This window comes from Syngnathus leptorhynchus, chromosome 1, assembly GCF_054491065.1.
Source record: "Syngnathus leptorhynchus isolate UIUO chromosome 1, UIUO_Slep, whole genome shotgun sequence".
Taxonomy (NCBI): domain Eukaryota; kingdom Metazoa; phylum Chordata; class Actinopteri; order Syngnathiformes; family Syngnathidae; genus Syngnathus; species Syngnathus leptorhynchus.
The window spans coordinates 13,311,462-13,336,199 of NC_141195.1; the positions used below are offsets into that span (position 1 = coordinate 13,311,462).

At 43.3% G+C, this 24,738-nt stretch overlaps 1 protein-coding gene across 7 annotated transcripts in view; it reads left to right on the plus strand.

Annotated features, from left to right (window-relative positions):
• casz1 (castor zinc finger 1) overlaps positions 1-24,738 on the plus strand; it is a 155,802-nt gene that overhangs the window by 128,753 nt on the left and 2,311 nt on the right. For 5 of the 7 annotated variants that reach the window (XM_085917401.1, XM_085917393.1, XM_085917335.1 and 2 more), the window contains 15 exons: positions 835-900; positions 4,477-4,573; positions 6,952-7,116; positions 8,830-9,002; positions 10,015-10,883; positions 14,423-14,555; positions 14,879-14,942; positions 15,781-15,944; positions 16,375-16,497; positions 16,570-16,887; positions 17,337-17,535; positions 18,734-18,905; positions 20,927-21,075; positions 22,022-22,259; positions 23,505-23,867. In XM_085917401.1, coding sequence (XP_085773527.1) covers positions 835-900; positions 4,477-4,573; positions 6,952-7,116; positions 8,830-9,002; positions 10,015-10,883; positions 14,423-14,555; positions 14,879-14,942; positions 15,781-15,944; positions 16,375-16,497; positions 16,570-16,887; positions 17,337-17,535; positions 18,734-18,905; positions 20,927-21,075; positions 22,022-22,259; positions 23,505-23,867 — 3,293 coding nt within the window. The remainder of the gene's footprint in view (positions 1-834; positions 901-4,476; positions 4,574-6,951; positions 7,117-8,829; positions 9,003-10,014; positions 10,884-14,422; positions 14,556-14,878; positions 14,943-15,780; positions 15,945-16,374; positions 16,498-16,569; positions 16,888-17,336; positions 17,536-18,733; positions 18,906-20,926; positions 21,076-22,021; positions 22,260-23,504; positions 23,868-24,738) is intronic. The other 2 variants (XM_085917479.1, XM_085917560.1) reach the window with 2 other exon arrangements.

Sequence of the window (24,738 nt, forward strand, 5' to 3'; positions counted from 1 at the left end):
ACCCTCCCTTTAATTACTTTGGAGTCACGGTTAAACTAGCGGCGAGTCACAGGGGCACATGCAACACTGCCTGAGGAGTGTGCTTTAAAGCAATCCAACGAGAGGTAGGCATGTGTGCCCTAGCGGTACCAAACCACTGTTTGATGAGTTTTAATCTCGTTTCTGCTTAGGTGAGAACTATCAAAGGCAGCGTTCAGGAGCCCTCAGGCGCATCTCCCTCAGGGTCTGCCCTCGGTTGTTGGATTATGGCTCACACGAGCTACAAGCTTGGCTAACTGACCCGTTTAGTGCGAGACATGGTCTGGCAGGACATCCTCCCCTCTGGGCCAGATTAACCTCAGGTCATTCCCCATGTGGAGCTTCACATGGAGCTAAATGCCGCTGCTGAAAGTGGCATTGTAACTGTCATCCTACAGATAGTTTACTTACTAAGGGAATTTTATCTCGGGTGAAAAAAATGCTATCTATTAGAATCCAGTCCAAATGGAATCAGCTGGGTGTCTGTGTAGTCCCATAAAGAGGATAGAATTTTCTTCCGCCAGCCCATTATCCAGTTTTGCATATAAGCACTCACCAAAACACCCCCATAAAAGATTAATGTCCTTTTTGCTCCTGCATTTCTCCTTCCATTGGCTGAAAGGCCATGCATCAAATGTGTGCTCCTTCCATCTCTGATTCATATGGCACGGGAAAATGCTGCTCTGCCACGAGAAAATGTGAATTGATAGTCGAAACTTTCTGCAAGTAAATATTGTGTCACTTTGTGTTTATTAACAACAGGGAGCCCAAACCTGCCATTAATCCTGTCCCTTTTGTGTTTTCCTGCCGCGTTAGGAATGGCCTGCCACCAGATAAACCTGCCAGTGACGACGTCAACCTCTACCAGAAATACATCGCCAGGTATGCAAATCCCTCACCGGGCCATGCTAAGCACCCATGAAAACAATACATCCAAACAGAGACAAAGCATTTCCACTTCCGCTGATGGTGTTTTATTCAGTGCCGTAACTAGATTCTGCGGTGAAGATGCTCCATGCGCAGTGAGTTGATTAAGAAAGACTTCAATTTATGTGGCGAGTGGGATGAAGGGTAATGAAAAAGAAATGGCTTGATTGTGCCTGTGACTGTAAATATTTGAATACATTCGCAGAGCGTACATCAATATGTTTTAAAAACATGCCTTTTATTTTACATGCCTTCGGAGAAAACTAATTGTTCAATTTTGCGTCAGTAGACCAAACACGGTAGTCTGATTAATATTGTGTTTGTGGAGATAGTATCACGGCTTAAGGGCCAATCTTGTGAACTTTGCATGACAAACCGACAAAAGGTGAGCTGTGATGAAAAGTCGTTACCCGAGCCTTTAAGCACTGATGTCATTTTCCGTCGACAGCAAGTGGCAAAATGGCTGCCATTGTCAAGAACATTTCCGACTTGTCTTCCACTTTAATGATCAAGCTAACACAAGAAAGAAGTGGAGCGTTTGCCTCAATGTGATCAGCACGTGCGTCACAGTCATTGTCTTGGAAGTAGAATACAAGAATGCTGGTAGACGGGCAAGAGAATGGCGATTAGAATGGCGATGAGGGCATCTGCCTTTCAACACGCCTTTGTAAACATGCACAATTTTTAACAAAAAGATGAATAAAAAGAAGTTAGTGCATTGTTGCCAGCAAGTTGTGTTTGGAGGGAGAGATTACACCTTTGTAACAGAAGGCAAATATTCTACTAGTAATAAAGCAATAGCAAGATAGCAAGATAACATGGATGTGAGTTCAAGAAGTATGAAATAGGGGTTTTCTTTAGGTCTGCCTTTGACTGTTAAATAGCTAAAACGTCAGCCAATTACAAAGGACAAAACAAACAAATCAGCAAAGGGGAGGTGCCTTTTGATGGCCACAGAACAATGCCTGAACTCCCCCCCCCACATCCCCTTTTCTGGATTCATTTTGAACTGATGCTCAAAGGTGATTATCACTTGTTTATTCTGTCTAAAAAAAGAAAGAAAAGCAGCATTTGAAAAGCCGAAGTGGCTTTGGCGTTAATGATTCCTTCTCCAAGCCATAACATGAAGGGCACAAATCAAAGCCTTGGCACTGACACACACGTGCAAACACACACACGCACAAAAACCTCTTCCTTGGACTGATTACATTTTGCACGAAGATTTAATTAAGGAATTTTTAATGAGGCTTCTGCTGGCACTGCCAAGAACTGTTTTGATATTTGCACTGCATAATGCATAAAATTTGTCTAAACATCTCGGCAGTTGATGCACGGGGAGGCTGCAGATAAGCTCAGATACAGTTTCAATTTCCGTGTTGGGTTGGAGCGAAAGAGAAAGGAGGGATGGAAAAATGGGAAAGGAGAGCTCATAAAAAGGGCAAATGTGGCACAGAGTGGGAGGTAGTAACAGGGGCGCTAGGCTCCTCCTTGGAGCACACGAAAACCAGCTTTGTCCACGTGTTTGCGCCCAACTCTTGTGACAACAAAAAACTTATCTAACTCCTCACCACAAAACATTTGAGGCTTCCCTGGTAACGCTTTGTCGCAGTTTTCCCTCTCGCTTTCATGCACCCACGAATTGCCTGGCCACTTTGATCTGTGTCTCTATTGTAACTGGAGATGCGCTGCAATCTCTGCATCGTGGCGATATTAATATTTAATCTGCAGCTGAATAGCGGCGGCCCATTAGGGCCCCTGACGCGGCAAGTGGGAATTGTCCAGAGGCAAAGTGATACAGCTGGGCAATGAGCGGAGGGGTGGGCGGCAGTCTCAGGGGGCTCTCTGTGTTTGTATGCACGAAGAACACCAGTGTATAGAAAGCACAAATGTTTGAGACATGTGTTGGCTTTATTGCTTTTTAAACCCCCTCTACTATGTACATCTACAGACGCAAAGCCACTTTCACACGCATGCATCCAACTTAAAAAAAAAGAAAAATGTAGTGGATATGGCGTTCAATTAGCTTAATGAACTCTGCAAAGTGATCTGTAAATGCAGCTCTGGGATAATCTGAACAAGGAAAAAACAGAAAGCGAGATGGGGAAAAAAATATTACTTAGTCCCCTTCACTCCCCCCCAAACACGCACACACATACTCCCTCCTCTCCTCTTGCGCTAGCAGATGGAGTTCTTGGCAGCAGCGGTGCAATGTTTATTTGTGTGTTTTCACTGGTAATTGGAGGATTTTAACAGTCATCATCGTCTGGCTTATAATCAGCGCCATAAAGTTGCTGTACTGTAGCAGGCGGCAATAGCCTTTTCCTATCGAGCGTCACACGAGACAAGATGGTGAAGGGTAAAAAAAAAAAATAATAATAAAAAACAGCATGTTTCTACTTCTGAAAATATAAGACCCTTTCCACCCAAATAATACAATAACGACATCGATTTGACAAGGATTTTCACAGCGTCGAGACATAAAGCATCAGGGGGCTTGGGTGTGGGTAATAAGTGTGTCTTACGGCTGCGTTGGCAATAAATGGAGATAATTTGGCTGAAATTGGTGTGACAGACTGGTAAATTGTCGCAGCGGTGGATGGAGTGGGCTGTGAGCATGCGGCGCTACTTTGAAGGTGAGATGAGCGCCATGCCTTTGAAAACTCGCTCACCTGTTTTATTGCGCCTGCTTTCACTGTTGACAGGCTCTTTGATAGCCTTTATTGTCACACATCTGTCCAAAATAGAAGGCCTCTCTTTAGCCCGTGACTATGTACAGCGGAGAAATCGTACAAGAAAAAAAACCAAGGGGTCAAAGTGCATCGTGCGGAGGTCTGAGCCTTGCTTCCGCTAAAAGGACACTGTTTAGCTTTTACAATGCGTGTGTGTGACATTCTCTTTAAAGTGACACAAAACTTATCTTGCTGTTGGAATCAGGAAACAAGCATTACTCATTTTATGGTCCGTTGGTCCAACCGTTTCTCACCGCATCGCAATGCTTCAGCGCAAGCTCCATCTACATTAGAACCACTGCAATGCACTCCTGAAAAGGTTTCGTTGAATTTTGCACAAGACTGCATTTTTTTACATAGTTAAACAAGTCTTTTTTTTTTTGTTACGCAAACTGAGACCAAAATTAATCTGCCAGTAAGCCCCACGGCATGGATGTGCATTGTCACAGTGTTCCTTTTGTTTGGAAACAAACCACATTAGAACTTTGAAAATGTGATACCGTTGAATCCACTGGAATGCACAATAATCTCAGTAGGAGATAATCATTTTCAACTCTGTTCTCCTTTTCACATTCTAATTATTTTTTGCTCTTTTTATTATTCTCATTAATCCTTATTTGCCTTGTGGTTCAGTGTTTAAATGTATCATTGTTCCATTTTAATGGATCACATTATAGTGAATAACATTTATTCAAAATTCTTTCTGAATTTATTGATTTTTGTTGCCAGATTTGAAAAAAAACAAAACAGAATGACTGACTTTTTGTATTTGTCACTTGTCTGTCGTTTTCATTTTTTTCAGGTTTTCCGGAAGTCAACACTGTGGCCATGTGCACTGTGCCTACCAGTACAGGGAGCACTACCACTGCATGGACCCCGAGTGTAACTACCAGGTGAGCGTGAGTAACCTATCACTTTTTGAACAGATCTCAATGACATGTTTTTTGTCTGCTGAACATGAATGCCATCATGCTGCTCTCCCCTCTGGTAGAAATAATGTTGCAACCTTTTAATAGTTTCAAGAACTGAGCCTCACTTGGGAACAAATTGGAGTTCCAATAAAATGTTGTTTTGTCATGCAAAGAAAAAGGAACCGTGCCTAGACAAACAATGTGATGTGTCATCTTTTGATTATTCATAACATCCTGCCAAATTTTAACTAATAATAAGTTTGTTAGCCTGTGGTTTTTTAAACAAAGCATTGTTTCGTTTGCAAGCGTCCTCTGGCTATTATTGGTGTGAGCTTGAAATGTGTTTATGTTTCTGTTATTTATTTTGCGATGTCTATCATTTTAAAATGTACCACTTGTTGTTTCTAATACCGTTTTTTTGTGGTTTTTTTTGCATTTTTAGGAAGGTTAGGAAGAAGACAAAATAATGTCAAGTTAACTATATAACCTTTGCTGTTGCATATGGATTTGTCTTAAATGTCCGTGCATCACCTCTCTGTACCGTTGTCTGACTAAAGCTACAGCTTTTTTTTTTTTTTCTTTGGCCACTGTTCGCGACAGATAAGCTCTCACTAAATATTGATTAAGAGGTGGAAAGCGTAAAAGAGCCAAGTTTTCAGGTTCCGGCTTCGCAGTCTGATGATACGCACTGTGGGAGGAATGCAAAGGAAAATCATTTCATGTCATCGTTTAGAGCGTTAGTTCGGGTTTTCACGGCAATTTCCATGCTTGGGCCTGCGTTGCTCCGCTGCTTCTGTGCAAATATTCTCCGCAAGGCACTGTGGGTGTCAATTCCCTGAAAAGGAAAAAAAGCACATGATGAGCAGTCCCTTTCGAAGTGATAACTCATGAAATGTTACATGACACACACTCCTGGAATATTATCCCACTGCCAGCCTCTGGCCTATTGGCTGAGTCTTAACATTCTCCTTTCATGGGCTTGTACATGAGGGACGGTGTGTGCATCTTGCCACACTAGTGGGAATCCTAAAATAAATTGTAGCAAGTGGCTCCCAACCTTCATCACCACTCGCCTGAAAATGAGATCTTTTTCCCAGTCAGCTCTCTCCAAGGCCTATTTTGGACGCCTTGATGGATCGAATGTAGGGAGACTGCTTTTCCACTCGTCTTCCGGTCCACACCAGATGGACGCTCCGACGTGCGGGGGGGGCTTTTTTTCCCCAGGAAAATTCTAAAAGAGCTGAATATTAAGAATCCTAATGAAGTCTTTGCTTTGTGAGTCAAAGGAAAAAATAGACGGTGGGAAACGGGCCAAGAGCGATGAAGAGGCGCTTTTTTATATTTTGTGCGCGAGTGCTACACAACACACAGCAATTAGCCTACTTTGTAGAGCAATTAGTTGCTTTTCAAAACACTTCTTTCTGATGTTTTCTCCCCTCAACTGGAGATGAATATGGATTGAAGACAGAAGTGTCTCATTGATTTTCACGTCTCCCGTTACAGTTTCTGTTACATCAGCTTAAGGCTAATTACAGCAGATTCGGTTGCTGCGGGTCTCTGAGGAGTCACTTTTCTGCTTTCTAACTGCTGCGTGTGGGAGGGATCATTTATTTAGTCATTTTAGATGTGAGGTCTCTTAGCGTGTGCACTCATCATAAACGACAGCGAAAGCAAGTGTTCATGAATTTAAATTCCATTTTTAGCAATTCAATGTGAAACCTTATCTCTGCAAATTGAAAGGAAATATGTTTTTGCTTGCTGACTTGTTCATTTCGCTTTCTTTTTTTACTCTGTGCAGCTAACATAATTTTTTTTTTCTAAACCCAGAAACCCTAATTGAATAATTTTTATTGAGTGGGTTAAAAAAAAAAAGAAAAAGCTCTTGCTCCGGAGTAATTGGTTGTAACTTGCACAAACAGCAGTTATGGCTTGAATAAGATGTTTTATCAGCACAGACTGATGAGGCCTGAAAGCCATGAAAAAAAACAAATTGAAGTTAGAATTGTATACGATGTCCCTAAGAACATAGTTATTGTGCATTTTGTAAGAGTGAACATTTTGAGTAACAGGAAAGAAACAGAACAAGCGGTATTTGTGGGAACTTCACAGAAGCCCATTCTGTCCCAGTGTTGCCTGTATTTGAAGAAGACATGTAGAGGGAGGAAGAAAAAAAAACATCTTTTGAGGGGTCCTGCACCCTCCAGTTGCCATCATAAGCCCCCATTCCTCAAATGACAACAGGTCGCTGCAGCTGCTGTTTCCACTGAGATAAAGTGACATGTTACGGATTCTGTGCCTGGTTTAAATAAACACTTAACCTGTTGCTTGACATTCTCCCTCCATTGCTCCTCTCGTCCCATTTGCAGAGGTTTACCAGTAAGCAGGATGTGATCAGGCACTACAACATGCACAAGAAGAGGGATAACTCCCTGCAGCACGGTTTCATGCGCTTCAGCCCTCTGGATGACTGCAGCGTCTACTACCACGGCTGCCACCTCAATGGCAAAAGTACCCATTACCACTGTATGCAGGTACATCTCAACAACAAGAAAACGCCTGCAAACAGGATACGCATGCTTGCACATGCTTGTAAAAATCTTGTTTGGCCTGCTATCTACAGTTAAACCAATATTATCCAAACCTAGTCCGAGAGTCAACTTTTATTTGTTGACTGAGTAGCTTTTAACTGTAAATGATACAAGAGGAAAAATAAAACGGCAAGACAGCGTTGTTTGCTTTTTTTTTTTTTTTTTAATTATTCATATCCCTGAGGAATCTTTGCAGCAATATGAATAATCCTGGTAGCTTTGCATGACCATTTGAATAAACTACACATACTACAGTACAATAGATATACCTGTATTGAACTAGACATGAAACTTTGTCCAAGTAAAATGAAAATGATCATGAAAAAAAAGTATCCTTTTTAAAGTGATATTTTTTAAAAGTGACTTTCCTCAATAATATTGTATGCAGTCAAATAAAACTGCTTTATGTTGTAACTATAGTTTCAAATTGAAACTGTATACACAAATGTCAGGAGTCAGTCATCTTTGTCTTCTTCAGTTGAGGAGCTCATTGGAATTGAGTAGGATTTTCTGCAAAATATTTAATGTAAGGTCTCAGTGTTGATAAAAATGAGCAATTGAGCTTGTACTGTACAGCTACAGTAAATATAGATGCTCCACTGCAACATTGTGGTTTTTGTAGTGCAGTATGTAACACTGGGACATTCCAGTTTGTAGCGAAATATGTCACTTTGAACAATTTCCTATTGAGTTGTTGAGAGCGCATGCTGCAATAGAAACCAGTCAGACGTCAAAGAAAGTTAAAATAGGGCACCAAAGGTAAAAAGTGTCATCTTGATAAAGGCGATGAGTCACTCACTTAAGCAGCAAACGGACACCCACACATTCCTTTCCATCCACAATGAAATGTCTTCGAGAATGTGTATTCAAGTGAACAGCAGGATTCAAGATTGAAGATTAAAACTGATGTGCAAATACACGCAAGGCCGATAGTCCCACCTCTTTGTTCCCTCGCTCCTTAATTGGCATCGATGAAATTCAGTGAGGTGTTTATGTAAATGCACACATTCTTCATGTTTTAGTACCAACCCGGATGGTTAGAGATTATTCACACGCCTGGATTTGTTTAACTTTTTGGACTACATCTGCTTAATTTCAATGTGGCGTTTTGCGTTTAGCCTTCCTTGCCAGTGAAAGATGTGCTTGAGGTAGTTTTTTTTGTTTTTTTTAACATTGTCATTGTTATTAAGACATTTCAGGTCTTGTTTAACAATGCGGACAAGCTGCAGATGTAAGATCGCACATGGCAGATTTAGGGTGGAAAATACAGACTGGTACTCGATATGGAGAAGTTTGCCATTTTGTGTGGGCGACAAATGCCAGGGATGATGTGCTGTATGTTTGCACCAGTGGCCAGCCAGCACCGTTAGTCTCAAGGGTTCAACTCAAGATCATCATGTTCCACTTTCTCCCGCTTTAAAGAGTGTTACTGTAAATTTGTGGTGACCTCAGTCTCCAAATATGAGAGGAAAGTACTGTAGTTTCAGGTACCTCTTGCTTCTGAAAGCAGCATCGCTTTCAATAGCAGACCACAAATTAAGTGTTGAACATGAGAACCATTTCTCGGCCGTTTTCTTAACCACACAAAGTGCATCCTTCTTTGACTCCTCTCACAAACGGAAATCCTGCGGTCCGCTCTTTGTCTCTGTTTGGCAGGTGGGCTGTAGCAAGGTGTACACCAGCACCTCGGATGTCATGACGCACGAAAATTTCCACAAAAAGAATGCCCAGTTGATCAATGATGGCTTCCAGAGGTTCCGTGCAACTGAGGACTGCGGCACAGTCGGGTGCCAGTTTTATGGCCAAAAAACAACGCACTTCCATTGCAGGTGACGTTTGACAAATCAAATCTACTTTTAAACCCTAAGCCTGGTTTTTAGGTGTACCTCTTCTTTAACACTACATAACCTTGCAAAAAAATGTTTGTGCTAACGTTTTTTTTTAATTATTATTAATACTTGTAAACTACCATACCCATGTTAACAAATCTTTGTAAAGGTTTTTTTTTTTTTTTGCCACTTGAAAAGATATGAAAGTCATCTTCTTCTGCTTCATAATGTACATTACTTCACCACCTACTGAACTGGAGTCAAACAGCAGCAACTCTTCACTTTGATGGTTACATTTGAAAAAAGAAATGGCAAGTTTATAAAATGAGAATGAAAATCTAATCGTAGTCTGAACCCATGTCAAATATCAAACAAATCCCACTACTACAGACTGAAAAACATGAATTCCACCTCATCTTTCTTATGTCACTACATCCCTACTGAGCCCCCAAAATGGCTGCAATATATCCCACCAGATTGTTCAACTCATTCTGGGGTCCAAGTGCGACTGGACCGCATTTTATCCACGGCTGAGAAAAACAAGTAAATTGAAATAGTGAAATAGTTTCAGGATATTTCTCCACAATTAAGTATTATGCAGTTCTCATTCTTTCCACATTTCCAGAAATTATTGTCAAATGTGTCTAATGTTTCAAAACTAATCACAGAATTTATAGGGTCTTGAAGCAGCATACACTAGTTTCTGTAATGTTTACCTGCATGCAGCATTACACAAGATGCAAGGACAGCCAATACTTGGCAAATGACAAACCAACAGGCCCACTTAGTAGTTTGCTCACAGCAAAGTATCATGGCATGTCCCCCACTGCCAACCGGTGGCGGAGCGTCAGTCAGCAGCCCCCGACTTGCCTCCTTAACCATTCCTCCAAAACGATTTGAATTCTATGGACCTCATTATATGGACCTCCAAATGTCCTGTACATGGGTACCCAGGTATCCAGAAATTATAACCTAACGTTTAACCCTCGCTTTATGCTCCTTCTTTTCTCAGGCGCCCCGGCTGCACGTTCACCTTCAAGAACAAGTGTGATATCGAAAAGCACAAGAGCTACCACATCAAGGATGACGCCTATGCCAAAGATGGCTTCAAGAAGTTCTACAAGTATGAGGAGTGCAAGTATGAGGGCTGTGTGTACAGCAAAGCTACCAACCACTTCCACTGCATCCGCTCGGGCTGCGGGTTCACCTTCACCTCCACCAGCCAGATGACCTCCCACAAGCGCAAACACGAGCGCCGACACATCCGCTCCTCCGGCGTCATGGGCCTCTCTTCCACCTTCCTGGCCCCGAAAGACGAGCCGGAAGAATCGAGCAATGACGACCTGATGGACTTCTCGGCAATCAGCAGCAAGAACTCAAGTCTGAGTGCCTCGCCCACCACCCAGCAGTCCACCACTGTATCGCACCTCATGGCCACACCCACTACTGCCGTCTCCTCCTCCTCATCGATGGGCCTCACCCTCAAACCTACGCCCTCGCTGCCCAGCGTGGGCCAGCGTATGTCCAGCCTGCTGTCCCAGGCCCTGCCCAGCAACATGCCGGTGGCCCTCTCTCTGTCCAACAGCACTATGGCTGCTTCCAGCCCCTTCTACTCGCTCATACCCAGGTTGCCTCTCCAACCTCCTCCACATGCCGCTGGCCTGTTGTCAGCTGTCTCATCAGGGGCCCACTCTATGCCCACCGACTCGCTGGCCCAAGGCTGCTCTACAGCGAGGGCGGATGGAGCCATGGCGTCCACCCCGACTTCCTTCTCCAGCTCCTCCATCATGGAGAAGATCTCCACTAGCAAAGGTCTGATATCACCCATGATGGCCAGGCTGGCGGCTGCTGCGCTGAAGACTTCCAACGGATCGGATGCAGGTTAGTCACATCAACGACGATCAGCTGTGCAGTCACAAATCTTAAGATTATTTACCCCAAAATTGACTCGGAAGCTCAAATAGGGGTCGGAGTCCATTTGCATCAAATGTAACGGGATAATTATTAGATTGAAACAACCAACCAAGAGTATAACACTGGAGTCACTTTATTTCCACCAAGTACCAGAAGCATGTTCATCTACTCTGGGTTTGTTGTTGTGTTGATGGTTAGCGGGATACTCATAATGCATTTGGAGATACTAAATGCGTTGACAGACCCGAATAGACCCTGTAAAAGTCTTTTATGATGTTCAGCGAAAGGGGGGGGCGAGCTCTGGCGCCTGTGTGGTGATGGTTGAGGTGGTTCTTCATCATCAGCTCGGCTTATCTGTGTCTGTCTGCGCCCGTTCCAAGTAAATGGAGGTGGAATCAAATTAAGCAGTGGGGGGGAAAAAAAGAACAAAAAATAATGTTATTTTTCTTGTGAGCGCATTGCAAACTGAATTCTGGGAAAAACAACAGAAATCAGCCAAGCAGAAATGACAGCTGAGAGATTTTCCTCCTTCCATTAACACAAGATCATAGACACACTTGCACGCATCAGCAAAGACATGCTTTTTGAAATTCACACAAAAACATGTCAACATCTATTTAGCATAAACAAATCCACATACACTTTGAGAGGTAATTGTCGTGTTTGTGTTCATCATATTGTGCTCAACCAAGCCCATGGAAATGAAAATATAAAGCAAGTTAGAGTGTTTAATTGATAAAGAACTGCACAGCAGCGCGGTCTTAAATGTTGTCACAGTGGGGCCTCTTTTGCTGAGCCAGAGCAGGTGGGGTGCATGAGAGAGAGATTGGGGGCTGCAAGGGAGAGTGCGTCCGGATGTTGCGACTGGGAAGGATTACAATTCCTAGTGGTGCTCCCTGGGAGATCATTGGGGCGCCTGCTCCGGGAGGCTGAGCCGGGCCAAGCCTGTCAGGCTGAGCTCCACCTCTGTGCTTCTAGCAGGTAGTCACAATTGCTCGGAAGGGGCCCCCGCTGAGGGCGGGGTGTCCACAGATGGTGCTTTCCCGAACCCCTCTTTATGGCCCAGAGAGAGGCATCAGCTCACATTTCTCTGCTGTTTAGCATCGAACATGTCGAATATCTATTGTGAGGTGTGTAGTTGCAGGATGGGGGTGGGGGGGGTCGATGGTAGAGATGTGGTTTTGCTTTTTGTTTTTGTCTCATCAATGTGTGATTTTTTTTCGGGGGGAGGCTAAAATGTTGGAGGAAGTGGTTTTTTGCTTCTCTTTCAAAAAAAAGTCAGCATTCTTGTGGCAATTTTCATTGAGCCTCTTTACCATTGCCTTCATAGTGTGACAGTAAACCTTTTTTTCTTTGATGGTTGCTGTTTTTAATTAATATTCCTCTCTAATTTACCCCTGCGTGTTTTGCCCAGATATTTGAGCATCTGAAAGGTTTGCTAATTAGACACACTGTACAAATGATCTTTCGCAAGCTCTGTGTCTTATCCAGCGCAATTACATGGTGGTACATTATTCCTGGATAATTTCCAGAAAGAAGCTGCTTTGAGTCAAACTCATTTGTACTCCCTCTTTGGGAAAGAAGAAAAAAAACCTCATGATTTGAAACAGAACACGAGATGTTTGCACTTTCATCCACCCCAAATAGTCAATTTATCCTCAGAGATTTTAAAAGAATTCTTTAATCTGCCTGATGATCATGTGTTGATCACACAGCGACTGGCTTCTCTCTAAAGTCGCCTCTCATTTGGGCTGATTTAATTGTCGGTGACAAGGCTGGCTAGTTAATTTTGTGTGCGCTGTGATCAAGTTGGGGGTAGGGAAGGCTGGATTTTGCAAGCCTTCATGACCTCAAAGTAGACAAATTATGAGCTTGAGCAGCGCCCAGCCCTCGCCCACAATCCCCTCAAACCACAGCCATTGTCAAGCCCAACTGACATTGACACTTGCCCATCTCCGAGCTTTTAGCTGACAAGGCCCAAGACTGGCCTTTCTACTTCTATTCTGCCTGATATGTCTCTGGGTCATCTTGTAGCACCAAGTAGAGGGAGGGGGCGGGTGGATCATGGTCATGTCCACCCTCCTACCTCACTTACATTTGTTCTTGTTTTCTCCCCAGCAGTATAAAAACAGGAGAGCAGCCTCACCAGGATGAGGCCAAGGGCATACACTTGGCTGCCCATGACCTTGCCTGTCACAATCCCTCAATACAAGCCCCAATTCCTTACCAGATTCCAAAAGCCTGCTGGTGTTCTAATGTTTTGGTGCCTAAGAGGTGACACCGGGGGGGGTCGAGGATGTGGTACCTTCCGTGCTCCAATTTTTGCAGATAAAACACCATTTATTGTCTACCAAAAGCCTCCGTCTCCCTGCATCGCCCCGGGACAAATTAATATATCAATCCCCTGGGGCTTGGGGGAGAGGGTTCATCTTCTTGTCAAGATTTCTGCTTTACGTTGTCCTTTTGGGCCTTCTTTATTACCTTCAGAGGGGATGTTATATTTTCATGACGTTTACATTTCCTCACATACTGGTTGAAAGCCTCCATTTATTAAGTTGTATGTAGTATTGTCATAATCATGCTAAACAAAATACCATTGTTTATCTTTTACACTCCCAAAAATAAGAAGTCCTTTCCAATGTTTTTGATTAGAGAATGTTTATTTCTTTGGTTTGGGGCTGCTGTTTTGGGTAGCACAAGGGATGAAACGGGCTCAACCATTAACCATTCAATGCAAGTGTGTGAACAAATGCGTTTCCTGAGGGGAGAAAAGGGAAGTGTCTATTTAAAGAGAGAAACACTTACGAGTGAACAACCGTGGAGGCCAATGTTTCAGGAAATTGTGTTTTCCATGAAAATTTGAAAGGGTAGTGTGGGTGAACAAACAACCGATCACATTTTTGTGTACCCCCCCCCCCCCCCCCAAAAAAAAAAGTCCGGAGTTCTAAGATTTTCTCTATTCTAGATGAGTAAATCATTGGCAGAGGTCTTCACTCAAATGAATGCCAGTGAAAATGTCTTCTGCATACCCCTCCCTTGCAAAATCTCCCAAATAATGTATTTGGATCAGAATGGGAGAAAGAGGTCACTTTATTTGAACCGTTCTGATTGGCTGTCATCTCCAATCTGACTGTCATAACACCCTGTTTCTTGTGGGCAGTATTGGCTGCAGGACGTCACCAGGCCAACAAGGAACTGGGTAGAGTGGAGGAGGGGGGTCCAATCTGAGACTGCCACTTTCCCTCAGCATTAGCATCTCACTTAATGACCAGTTAAGAGGCAGCCCAGCAAATGAGTTGTGACATGTGCTGCAGAAAAAGAAGTATTTTTCCCTCATATCGCCTGCCTCGCAATCAACATTCAAAAGTCGAGACGGCCTGACATAATTTCACAATAATTATCACTCCGAGTTCTCTTTTCGAGCCAAGACAGAAGTCAGATTGGATCTCGTCATGGGATAATAGTGCTTACCAACAATCACGTTGTTGCTTCTCCTTGATCGCCAGGGAGCGGGCAGCCGATGTCAGTCAGCCAGTTCAATCTGGCTCAAGTGAAACAGGAACCAGTGGAAGTCACCTCGGGGGCCTCGCAGGACTCCACACAGGAACACAGTTTGGACCTGAGCAAGAAAGACAACAGGTACACTGAGTCTGAAGTCTTTTTGCAAATAATTGAGAACCACACATAACAACTCTGACTGATTGAATGGGAGCCAGAGTTGCCAACAAGATTGTTTAGCAGAAACACTCCATTTATTCAAATCCTCTCCTGTCTCAATTTTTGTCTAAGACGAATGTTTCTGTAAACCTTCAACTTCAACTCAGTCTATCTTTTACTTTCATTTTTTTTAAGGTACAAGTGTTTTCATCTTCATTTCACTGACACACCTTGCTTGATAAATAGTAATATTTACTGTTCTCATGCAAATCTTTACTAAACATTGTTCATTTTCCTTGTTCCAGTAATGAATCAAATGGACATGATGTACCAGGGAATGCATCTCTTTTATCCTCGCTTATGAATAAGGTAAGATCCATCCATCAAAGCCCTTTCATCCCAAGACAAATTAGCGGCACACGGCGGGGCCTGTTTGTTTTTTAATGTTTCACCGCTAATAAGATGAGTTTGTATCATTTAAATTTTCCAGCCATTTTTCACACGGTGTCATTTCCATCGCACCACACACAAATTAATATAATGAAGTAGTAGCTGGCTGCTACACTAGATATATGTTTGTTTTCTGATGAGCTGTTTTGAACTCAGGACTCTTTTTTTCCTTCCCCTTTATGTTTCTTCCCCTTGCCCTGTCTGGCTCGGCATTTATCCACAGTGTATAAATGATATGATTAAAACGCTGCTGTAGAAAAGAAGAGGGAGGTGTACTCTCATTTTTTAGCAAGTCAAAATGTTAGGCCACGGAAATTGAAATGTGTGTATGTGTGTTGCGAAGATTAAAATGGACATCGTCTTTCATCACATTAATGGCGGGTCAGCCCCCCATTTCTTTTTACAAATGGGCAAGTGTTCATGACCTCCTTTCCCATACTGTCTTCACTGAGATGGACTTGTCCTCACTTTCTATTGAAGCCAGGGAGCTTAAAAGGCTTGTCAGGTTGGCTTTTGGGGGTTTTATTCAAGCCCCCACATCACATTAAAGGGTTAACAGTCAGCGTCCCAGAGGACGCTTGGCAAGCGTTCCTGGCCTGCTCTCAAGCAAAAAGCTGAATGTTTGTAAATCCCTTTGCGCTTTTCTCCCCTTGCCAAATCGTTTGTACGCGAGCGAGCGTGTAAACACTCCCACCGCGGTGAATGTATTGAAGAGCCTGCCACGTGCCTGTTAGTTTTACACTGCGTCTTATTGTAGATGTCACAGGTGAACCCTGCACTCTTCAACGCCATGCACCTCAAGACGGAGCTGGAGGGCGGCCAGAGCACCGATAACTCGGAGGCGCCCCAGTACTTGAGCCAAGTTCTGAGGAGGCCCCAAGTAGACAAGCCCAGCGAGATCTGGAGGACTTACCTCCGCAGGTAAGATAACAAAGACAACTCATGGTCGTAGGTACATTAACTGGCTTTTTAGTCCCTGCTCATTCAGTTGTTGGATTGGTCATGAAAAAATCATGATCAAAGCACTATTATTTTTAAATGTATTTAAATTTGGGGGTTAAATAGTCACTAGTAATACATATTATATTTTGATGTGTATTATATTTCTGAACCACAATATTTCTCTGCAACATTCAGTGTGCTTTCTATTCAGTAAGACTGAGTACAGTGTTTTGTGTCTGAAGATGCTGCTTACAGTCAGTGTAATAGCAATACTGTCCTGCTCATCTGTATTACCGGAAAGCCCCTAAAACATTTCTTGTACTTATACCTTTTCTGACGGGAATTTGACGGGAGGTGACGTCAGTTTTTTTCGTTTGTTGTAATTGATTTCCTCTCTGTCTACGTAAAGGTTTGACACAGATGACTTCTGTGAGGCTCAGTGTGACTTCCTCCAGAAGGTGCACTTTCACTGTCTGGTAGAGGACTGTGGTGCTCTCTTCAGTACTGTGGATGGAGCCATAAAACATGCAAAGTATGTGCAGCATTGGTAAAGGTTTAGAAAATTCACTCTATTGTACTAAAAAAACAGCTCCTGTTCTTTTAGTTTCCACCTCCGAGCCACTTTGAAAGTGAAGTCGGAGCCTCCGTACAGCGAGGGCAAAGTATCCGGAGAGGGTGGTCCTCTGCGGCCCGCAGCCCCCGTCTCCATGGCCAACAACCCCTCCATGGATGTGACGCATCTCCCCTCTGGTGGCTATAGCTCCCCTCCACCCTCCCTGCTGGCCTGGAAGCAGCTCACCGGAAGCATCCCCCAGATGCCGGCCTCCATGCCCAACCTGCCTGCCAACTCCCCTCTGGCCACCACCTCGCTGGAGAATGCAAAGCCACAAGTCAAACCTGGTTTTCTGCAGTTCCAGGAAAAGTACGACATGTATTCGTTGAAAATTAGTAGGGAATCTTCAATGATGAACTTTGCGCATAGCTAGACTGAGAACGCATTCCTTGCATGACTGTCAAATTGCATGCACACACACACAACACACACACACACAAACATACACACACAAACTGTACGGGTGTGCTAAAAAATACCATAGCCTGCAGCAACACAGTCAACAAACATGGCTGATAAGCTGCGCTGAAAATGCTGTTTTGCTTTGAAAATTGCATAAAGTGCAAAACATTTGATTCTCTTTCTATGGCTTTATGAACCTCTTTACAACTCATCCACTGCTATTGAGAAGTACACTTATATGTTACGTTTTATCAACAGGGGTTGGGGGTTTTAAAATTTATACATCAGTGGGTTTTGAAAATGTCAAAATGCTCTAAAAAAAGATGACAGTCAATCTTTTTCTTTCTTTCATCCAGCGACCCCTGTTTGGCAACGGACTGCAAGTACTCAAACAAGTTTCACTTCCACTGCTTGTTTGGGAATTGCAAGTACGTGTGCAAGACATCTGGCAAGGCCGAGTCCCACTGTTTGGACCACATCAACCCCAACAACAACCTGGTCAATGTCCGTGACCAGTTTTCCTACTACTCCCTTCAGTGTCTGTGTCTCAACCAGGTGCGTGCACTGTGATGATACCTACAGTCAGCCCCTCTCCCGGTGTTTTCTAAGCATGAAGTATGCTGCCCATTACAGCACTATTTGAGGCGATTGGACTCAAGGCTTTCACAAGCGGGTCTCGCCGTCTTCCGTCTCAGCCGAAAAAGACAGTCAAGTCAGCCCAGTAATGCCTGTTTATATGTCAATAATGTCATTTTGACTGCCGCATTCTCCTCTCAGAAAAGGCCAATTTAGCTGATATTACCCAATAAATCATTGTCACCGGCACAGTAAACAAGGCTGTCTGGAATAGGGCAAAAATTTTGCAAATGAAACCTAAATGGCAGCCCCTGCCTGCTCTCATGAGCCCGTATTTGGAAAACCGTTTAAATGAATTCATTAATGTGTCGAAAATCACCCCTTTCACAAACGCAGCCCCCCCATCCACCGCCCCTTCACCCTGTCCTTCCTCCCTCCCTCCTCCCCTAGCTCCCATCTCCTGAACCGAGCAGATCTTATTTGGCTCGGTCCTTTGGGATGCGGGCCTCACCAACAGATGGTGGCGTACAGACATGTTGGAGAGGAGGGGTGACGCCTTCTTCTTAGATAGTGGCCCTATTCCAAGAGGGAGCAATGCATCTAGAAATTGAAATCAGAAATGTTGTTTTGCTGTTGCCATGATGAAATGCCAATCTGGAATGTCAAGACATTGAAGACAATCAAAAGAGTTAATATATCACAGGATATTTTGGCAATCACCAGTTAGCATGCAAATATGCCTCGTAAAGGCGGTGAGCAGATATGAATTAAGGCCTGTGGTGGTTAATACATTACAGCATAATAGATCTGTCCATAGTATCCACTGTGGACATGGTCATTATATCAATGTCATAGGATATGACATCAGAGTAATCGAATAAACAACAGTCATTCAATGCTTAGTAATTGCTATGATTTCAATGACATCACAAGCTTCCCTTTGATGTTTTTGCTGACTGCCTAAAGTTAAGACACGGAATAAGTCACATTTAGTCTTTGTATTGAGTTTAACGAGCAGGATAAAATTAACTGCTCAAGTGTTACGACACTTATCACTAGGCGTTCATGCACAACCATCAAGGACTAGGAATAGTAGAAATATTGTCGATTTATTTTCTTCAAAGCAACCACGTCCGACTTTAGCTCACGAAATGGTACGCATGTCTCGTGTGTGCAGCACTGTGAGTTCCGAATGCGCGGCCACTATCACTGTCTGCGGCCCGGCTGCTACTTCGTCACCAACATCACCACCAAGCTGCCGTGGCACATCAAGAAGCACGAGAAGGCCGAGCGCCGCGCCGCCAATGGCTTCAAATATTTCACCAAGAGGGAGGAATGCGGGCGGCTGGGTAAGAAACATTCCCAACCCCTGAGTGATGTGATTCCCAACCACATTAGCGAGTCGTGAGAGAACATCAGTTGCACTATGAGAAATGTGCTCATTTTACTTAACTGGTTGAAAGTTTTGTTTTTATTTACAACTTAATATTATCGTTGTTACTATTTTTAGTTAAAGATGTTCATGTTGGGTAATGAACAGATTTACCCAGTTTGTGGTGACGCTAGTCTGCAGGCCTCAAGCCGAAGTGAGCAACTGAGACAGACAAACACGCTCACTCACACATGCACACACACTGATAAAGACCTCCTGATTACTTGTGTCTTTTTTCTTCCCCCAAACAGTATTACCACCACATCAGCACAGGCAGGTAGTTTCCACTTTGTGCTCTGCCGTTCAGGCATGACATCAATGAGAAAATTCTTCAGATTTTCCAATATTTTGTAGTTATCAGTAACACAGTGGGCTTATATGAGAATAAAAGTATACATTTTTCTCCTAAATGTAGTGGAGTGTAGAGGTTTCTAGCACTATAAATAAAGTACAGTATGTAATTAAATACTGGAGATGCTCATTTTCTTCCTTCGTTCTTTTTGTTTGTTAGCGTGTCTCGTTCCGACTGATGCGTAGTTTTCTCAATTTCCCCCGGTACTAATTTGAAGTGTAAAAATGACAGCCTCTTGTACTCTGACTTTGACCATCGAGCTTTAGTTTCCATGCCCGGAGATGTACATTCATTTTTTGTATACTCTCAAAAGAGAAAGTGCAGTGTTGCAATGAGAGAGGGGGAGGGGTGAGCATTTTCTTTTTTCTTTTTTTTTCTTTTTTATGACTTGCAGTGACACCTCAGATCCCCAAGGTAGTCAGTCTTACTGTAGCAGCAACATCATCAGTGGGTATCTGGCTTTGTTTTCCTCTTCCTTTTTGCCCCTGTCAGAAATGAGCAATTAGGTTTGTGTTAGTTAATTAACCGGCTTGTCTGGTTTAGCCTGTTTGCGCTGAGACGCTGCGCCTCACAGCCATCGTTGCCTCTGCGCACAAATGAATTAAAAGTGATCTGGGTTTTTTGTCGTTGTTTTTTTTTTCAGGCGGTTACACAAGCTTTTCAAACCGCTTAGACAAAGCAAACAAAAACAGCCCCGAAACAGCTGTTTTTCGTCCCCTGCCGGAACTGCCAAGTGTATTGTTTGAGCTGGGGCGTGGGGTGCTGGTGGTGGGGGAACAGAAAGGATTAACATGGCTAACACTCCAGTCATAAAGAATTGATGGCTTGCCAGTATCCATGGCAGCGACATTAAACTGAACACCACAGATGATGTTACCTGGTTTGTGCGTGACAAAAGGCACGCTATGTCACGGGGGTTACTGTTATTTGCTTAACTTGGCTTGGTTTAAAATGTGCCCTGTGTGAGGGCTATTTGATGACACACACCTTAAACCTGGGCGCCATGGTTACTGACACGCTAGCACCTGCCCAGCATGTTACTCAATTATTTCTGCCTGCCTTTATATAAGAGTATTAGATTAACTGGCTCAAAACATAACATTGGTTTGATTTGAAATCATCAAGCAATTGGGGTTTAAAAACAGGAAAAGAGAGCAGAAGATGTTTGAAAAAAGCGCAAATGACAACAAAGATGCTTGGAAAAATTTATTTCATGGGGCAATAATTGTGGATTTACTTTGGGTCGCAGGGGTGTGTGCTTTATTGGACTACAGAAAATGAGAATTTATGTATGTAAATTCCTAATTGAATAAAGCATGTCAGTGTAATAAAACAGCTCCACAGGTTTAGTGCACAAAAGTCCTGACTTGCGCAGTGTGACACCCTAGTGATCTAATAATCCTCCTACGTGCACTTTCTCTTTTACCATAGCTATAACATGAAATTAAAATATATATATAAATTGCACTTTGTATGATCTAATCATAGCAACCCCTGTCGCTCTGACAATATTTGAGGAAAGCAGCTTCTCACCACAGCGGCGAACCGAGTTGACAAGAATTGTTTGTTTTGTTATGTTTTGCCAGGTTGCAAATATAACCAAGTCAACAGCCACTTTCACTGCATCCGTGAGGGCTGCCAGTTCTCCTTCCTCCTCAAGCACCAGATGACTTCGCACGCACGCAAACACATGAGGCGCATGCTGGGGAAGAACTTTGATCGCGTCCCATCCCAGGTAGACTCAGCATGTGACACAAGATGCATGCCATTCTCTAAAGGGTAATTAAACAAATACTCTAAAGCACAGGTGTCAAACTCAAGGCCCGGGGGCCAGATACGGCCCGCCACATCATTTTATGTGGCCCGGGAAGACAAATTGTGCATCAAATCAGTGTGTCATTACTAGAATTGCACATTGTCTTCACTTTTAATAATCTAAATTTTTTTTGTCTGTCAAGTGGAAACAGTTGCCAGGTGTCCTCCGCACACTTTCCAAGGCACTAACTGGATTTCCCTTTTCTGTATGGAATTTGCTTCCAATAGTAAATTTCTTTTAAATACTCAATACGATAATATTTTGTTGCGTTGTGGAATTTACGCAGTTATCAAAAGTTGCAATTTCAAAAACCAAATGTTTTGGTTTTGTCGTTAATCTGAAATCGAAACATCAACACCATACATACAAACAAGAACATAACACTATATTCAAATAAAAGCATCTTAAAAAAAGGGAGTGAGGGCCAACAATGTGGTGCACCAGGTAGAGCTCAAGGACCGCAAGAACTCCCACTGGGACTCACGATTAAAAGTAAATACATAGTTAAATACTAAATTTTAACTTGTGTGAACTGTCAGATTTTAAGTTGTTTTGTTGCAAAGCAAATCCACATCAAAATGTAATGTATTCTTCCTTGGGAAAAGTCATAATTTAACATAGTGGAATGCTTTTAAATGCCACAGCAATCTGTGACGGTCGTGACTATGAAGGAAAATATTCTCACTGTGTGTCATTCTTCCTCTCCGTGACCCACATAATACCGTGAAGGGACTTCCATGTGGATTTTCTGTTTGTACTTTTTTCTTCGGAAGCCCTAGTGTAAAAACAAGTAATGGATTCCAAAAGGCAAATCTCAAAAGGATTTCAATTTTCTCTTCTATGTGCATTTTTGCGTTGTTAACAGGTGATGCCCCTGGGCCACAGAACTGATGAAATGCATCATGGCTCGGGAATGGTGTCGGGGGCTATGGCGGCCCACTCTGATATCACTTCCAGTTACTCCTCTGCCACCGTAGAGGAAGCTGACGATTACATAGACTACATGGGAGGCGGGGGGAGCCCCTTGGGCATCTCCTCCGAATCGTCCAATCAAGACCGCAGCTGCACCAGCACCCCAGTGGGCAACGATGGCTCCCCATCAGGTAGGTTCTTCACACAAGTACGCAAGGAATGGAGGGGCCTTCACCCGTGTGACAGGTGGAGACATGCGTCATGCATCATCATGAAATCATGCACTCTATTTCCTCATTTCAGTGCAGACCTACTTTATTTAATCAGAGTTGTATGTTGCTGTATTCTTTCAGTTTGAGCTATGGATAAAATCTGTTGGGTCAAGCGTAGAAGGTTTTATTCATTCATTTATTTATTATGGACATCACTAATACAATACACAAACCAGGAGAACTCAACTCAGTATGTTCTAAGCATTGTATTGCGATTAACATTACATTTGTGGAATATGAATTAAGCAGCAAAATGCCCCCGTTTTTATCCATCTCAAGTGGCCATTTTCTCACTTGCTGACGAGTGAAAATGACATCACATTTGCTGAGGGCTCAAGTAACAACCAATCACTTTTGTTGACAGCGAGTGATAAAATGGCTACCCTCCGAGATGGATATTCAACGGGTGGTTTTTTCTGCTTGATTCATATTCCACAAACACAATATTTCTCAGAATATCACATTTAGACTGATACATTATCATAAAGAATTTTTTTTACTTGACTTCCCCTTCAAATGTAATCCCTAAGTCTTATTAAAAGGTACTGTAGACAAAATAGAAGACGATAAATTTAATACAGACACATGTATGATTTCAAATTTAAAATCAGGTCCAGAGTAAGTAGTTTCAATTAAACATTCAACATCCAAATTTATATATAAGCAACCCTGTCCAGATTTGAGCCATATTGTGAGAGGGCAGGCTCAGTCTCCAGTCTGAACTTTCTAGGAAGTAAATTCCAGAGTCTCCTTTAGTGGTGAAACTGCACATCTTCTCCATTGTCACTTATTGTTTCAAACGTGTTTATTTAGAAAATGGTTTTATACATACCTGCTTGTGACTTCACATTTCTCCATGTGGTGCCAACTCTGTCATCATTGTAGTTCTGGCTGGTGCTTTTTTTTTCTTGAATGGGCCTCATTATATATCATTCTCTTATCTTTATCTTCCCTTTTTACCTCCCGTCCCCGTGCGTGTGTGTGTGTGTGTGTGTGTGTGTGTGTGTGCGTGTGTGTGTGTGTGTGTGTGTGTGTGTGTGTGTGTGTGTGTGTGTGTGTGTGTGTGTGCGTGCGTGCGTGTGCCTGTGTGTGTTGTGTGGGCCCCAAACCCTGTCCCGCCTGCCCGCCCTCCCTCTGCTCTTTTTGGTCACCCTGTCTCTCCAGGACAAGGCTGGCCCACCACCACCACCTCTGCTCCCACCACCCCTGCTGACACTAGCCAAAACGCTCCTCCTTCCTCACCTCCTCCTGCTCCTCTTCCACCACCGCCACTTCCACCTCCTCCTTCCGTACCTCAAGCTGGCCTGCCGGCCCAAGCTACTTCACTGTCTCCCGCTCTGCTCCGACCACCCCTGCCCTCGCTCCCATACCTTCTCTCTCCATCCTGTCTGTCATACTCTCTGCTCAGCGCCTCTCTGGGAGCCACTCTGAGTGTTGTCATGCCAACCAACACACCAGCTTACAGCCCTGTCATTGCCACTCCATCGCCGGTTAAAAATGACGTCCCTATAGTGCAGGACGCCGCAGGTACTTATCCCCGAAGCAAAGCAACACTGCAGCTGTCACTCACTGTTGACTCTTGTGCAACATGTTCATTGTGTCAGCTAAACCTGCTGTCTAGATTTGTGGGAAGGCAGTCAAGTGGGTTTCTGAGCATGCATTAAGAGCCATGATAAAAATTGAGATTTGAAAAACACGATGCATATATACACTACATAGACAAATTTATTGGGACATCTACCCATTACATCTACAGGAAGTGAAAATCGAAGACCACGCTGTATGGAGTTATAATAGCTTACACTCTTCTGGGAAGTATGGTTAGGGTGTGTCTACACTACACATGATAGAGTAGTTTCGGTAAGATGAAGAATAAAAATTCTATATGTAGCCTAACCCACATCCTGATTGGCAATATTAATGTATACACACTGTCTCATTACTTTTTTCCAAATTGTGCACTTGTGTGTTCCTGTGTAATAAATATTTCGGCAACGGTGCACTTGGTACAGTCTTAAAGAAGAGCAACAAAACCTAAGTCCTCACCTAATCTCCCATTAACAAGTCAGTTATTTTAATCAGGACTCAAGTTTTATCGAGGTCGACTGTTTCCCGTCTCGCAGAACGGGGATCACATCATTAGCGCCGACCGAGGGGTGTTGCCGGCGCCCCCATATAAAATAACACGCCGATGAGAGGGCCGTAAGACCCGCGGCTTCGTCTCTGTTTGGAGGCAGAAGACACCCTGTAAAAGTGTCATGTTCCAAAGTCAATCTATCACTTTGCTCCCTCCTTGAATCATTATGGGAATTAGGAGTACAAATTTGTGGCTCTCTGTGCTTACTCAGCTGTGAACCACTTCTGGCCGGGTAAGGTCAGACATTAGCGTTGCAACCAG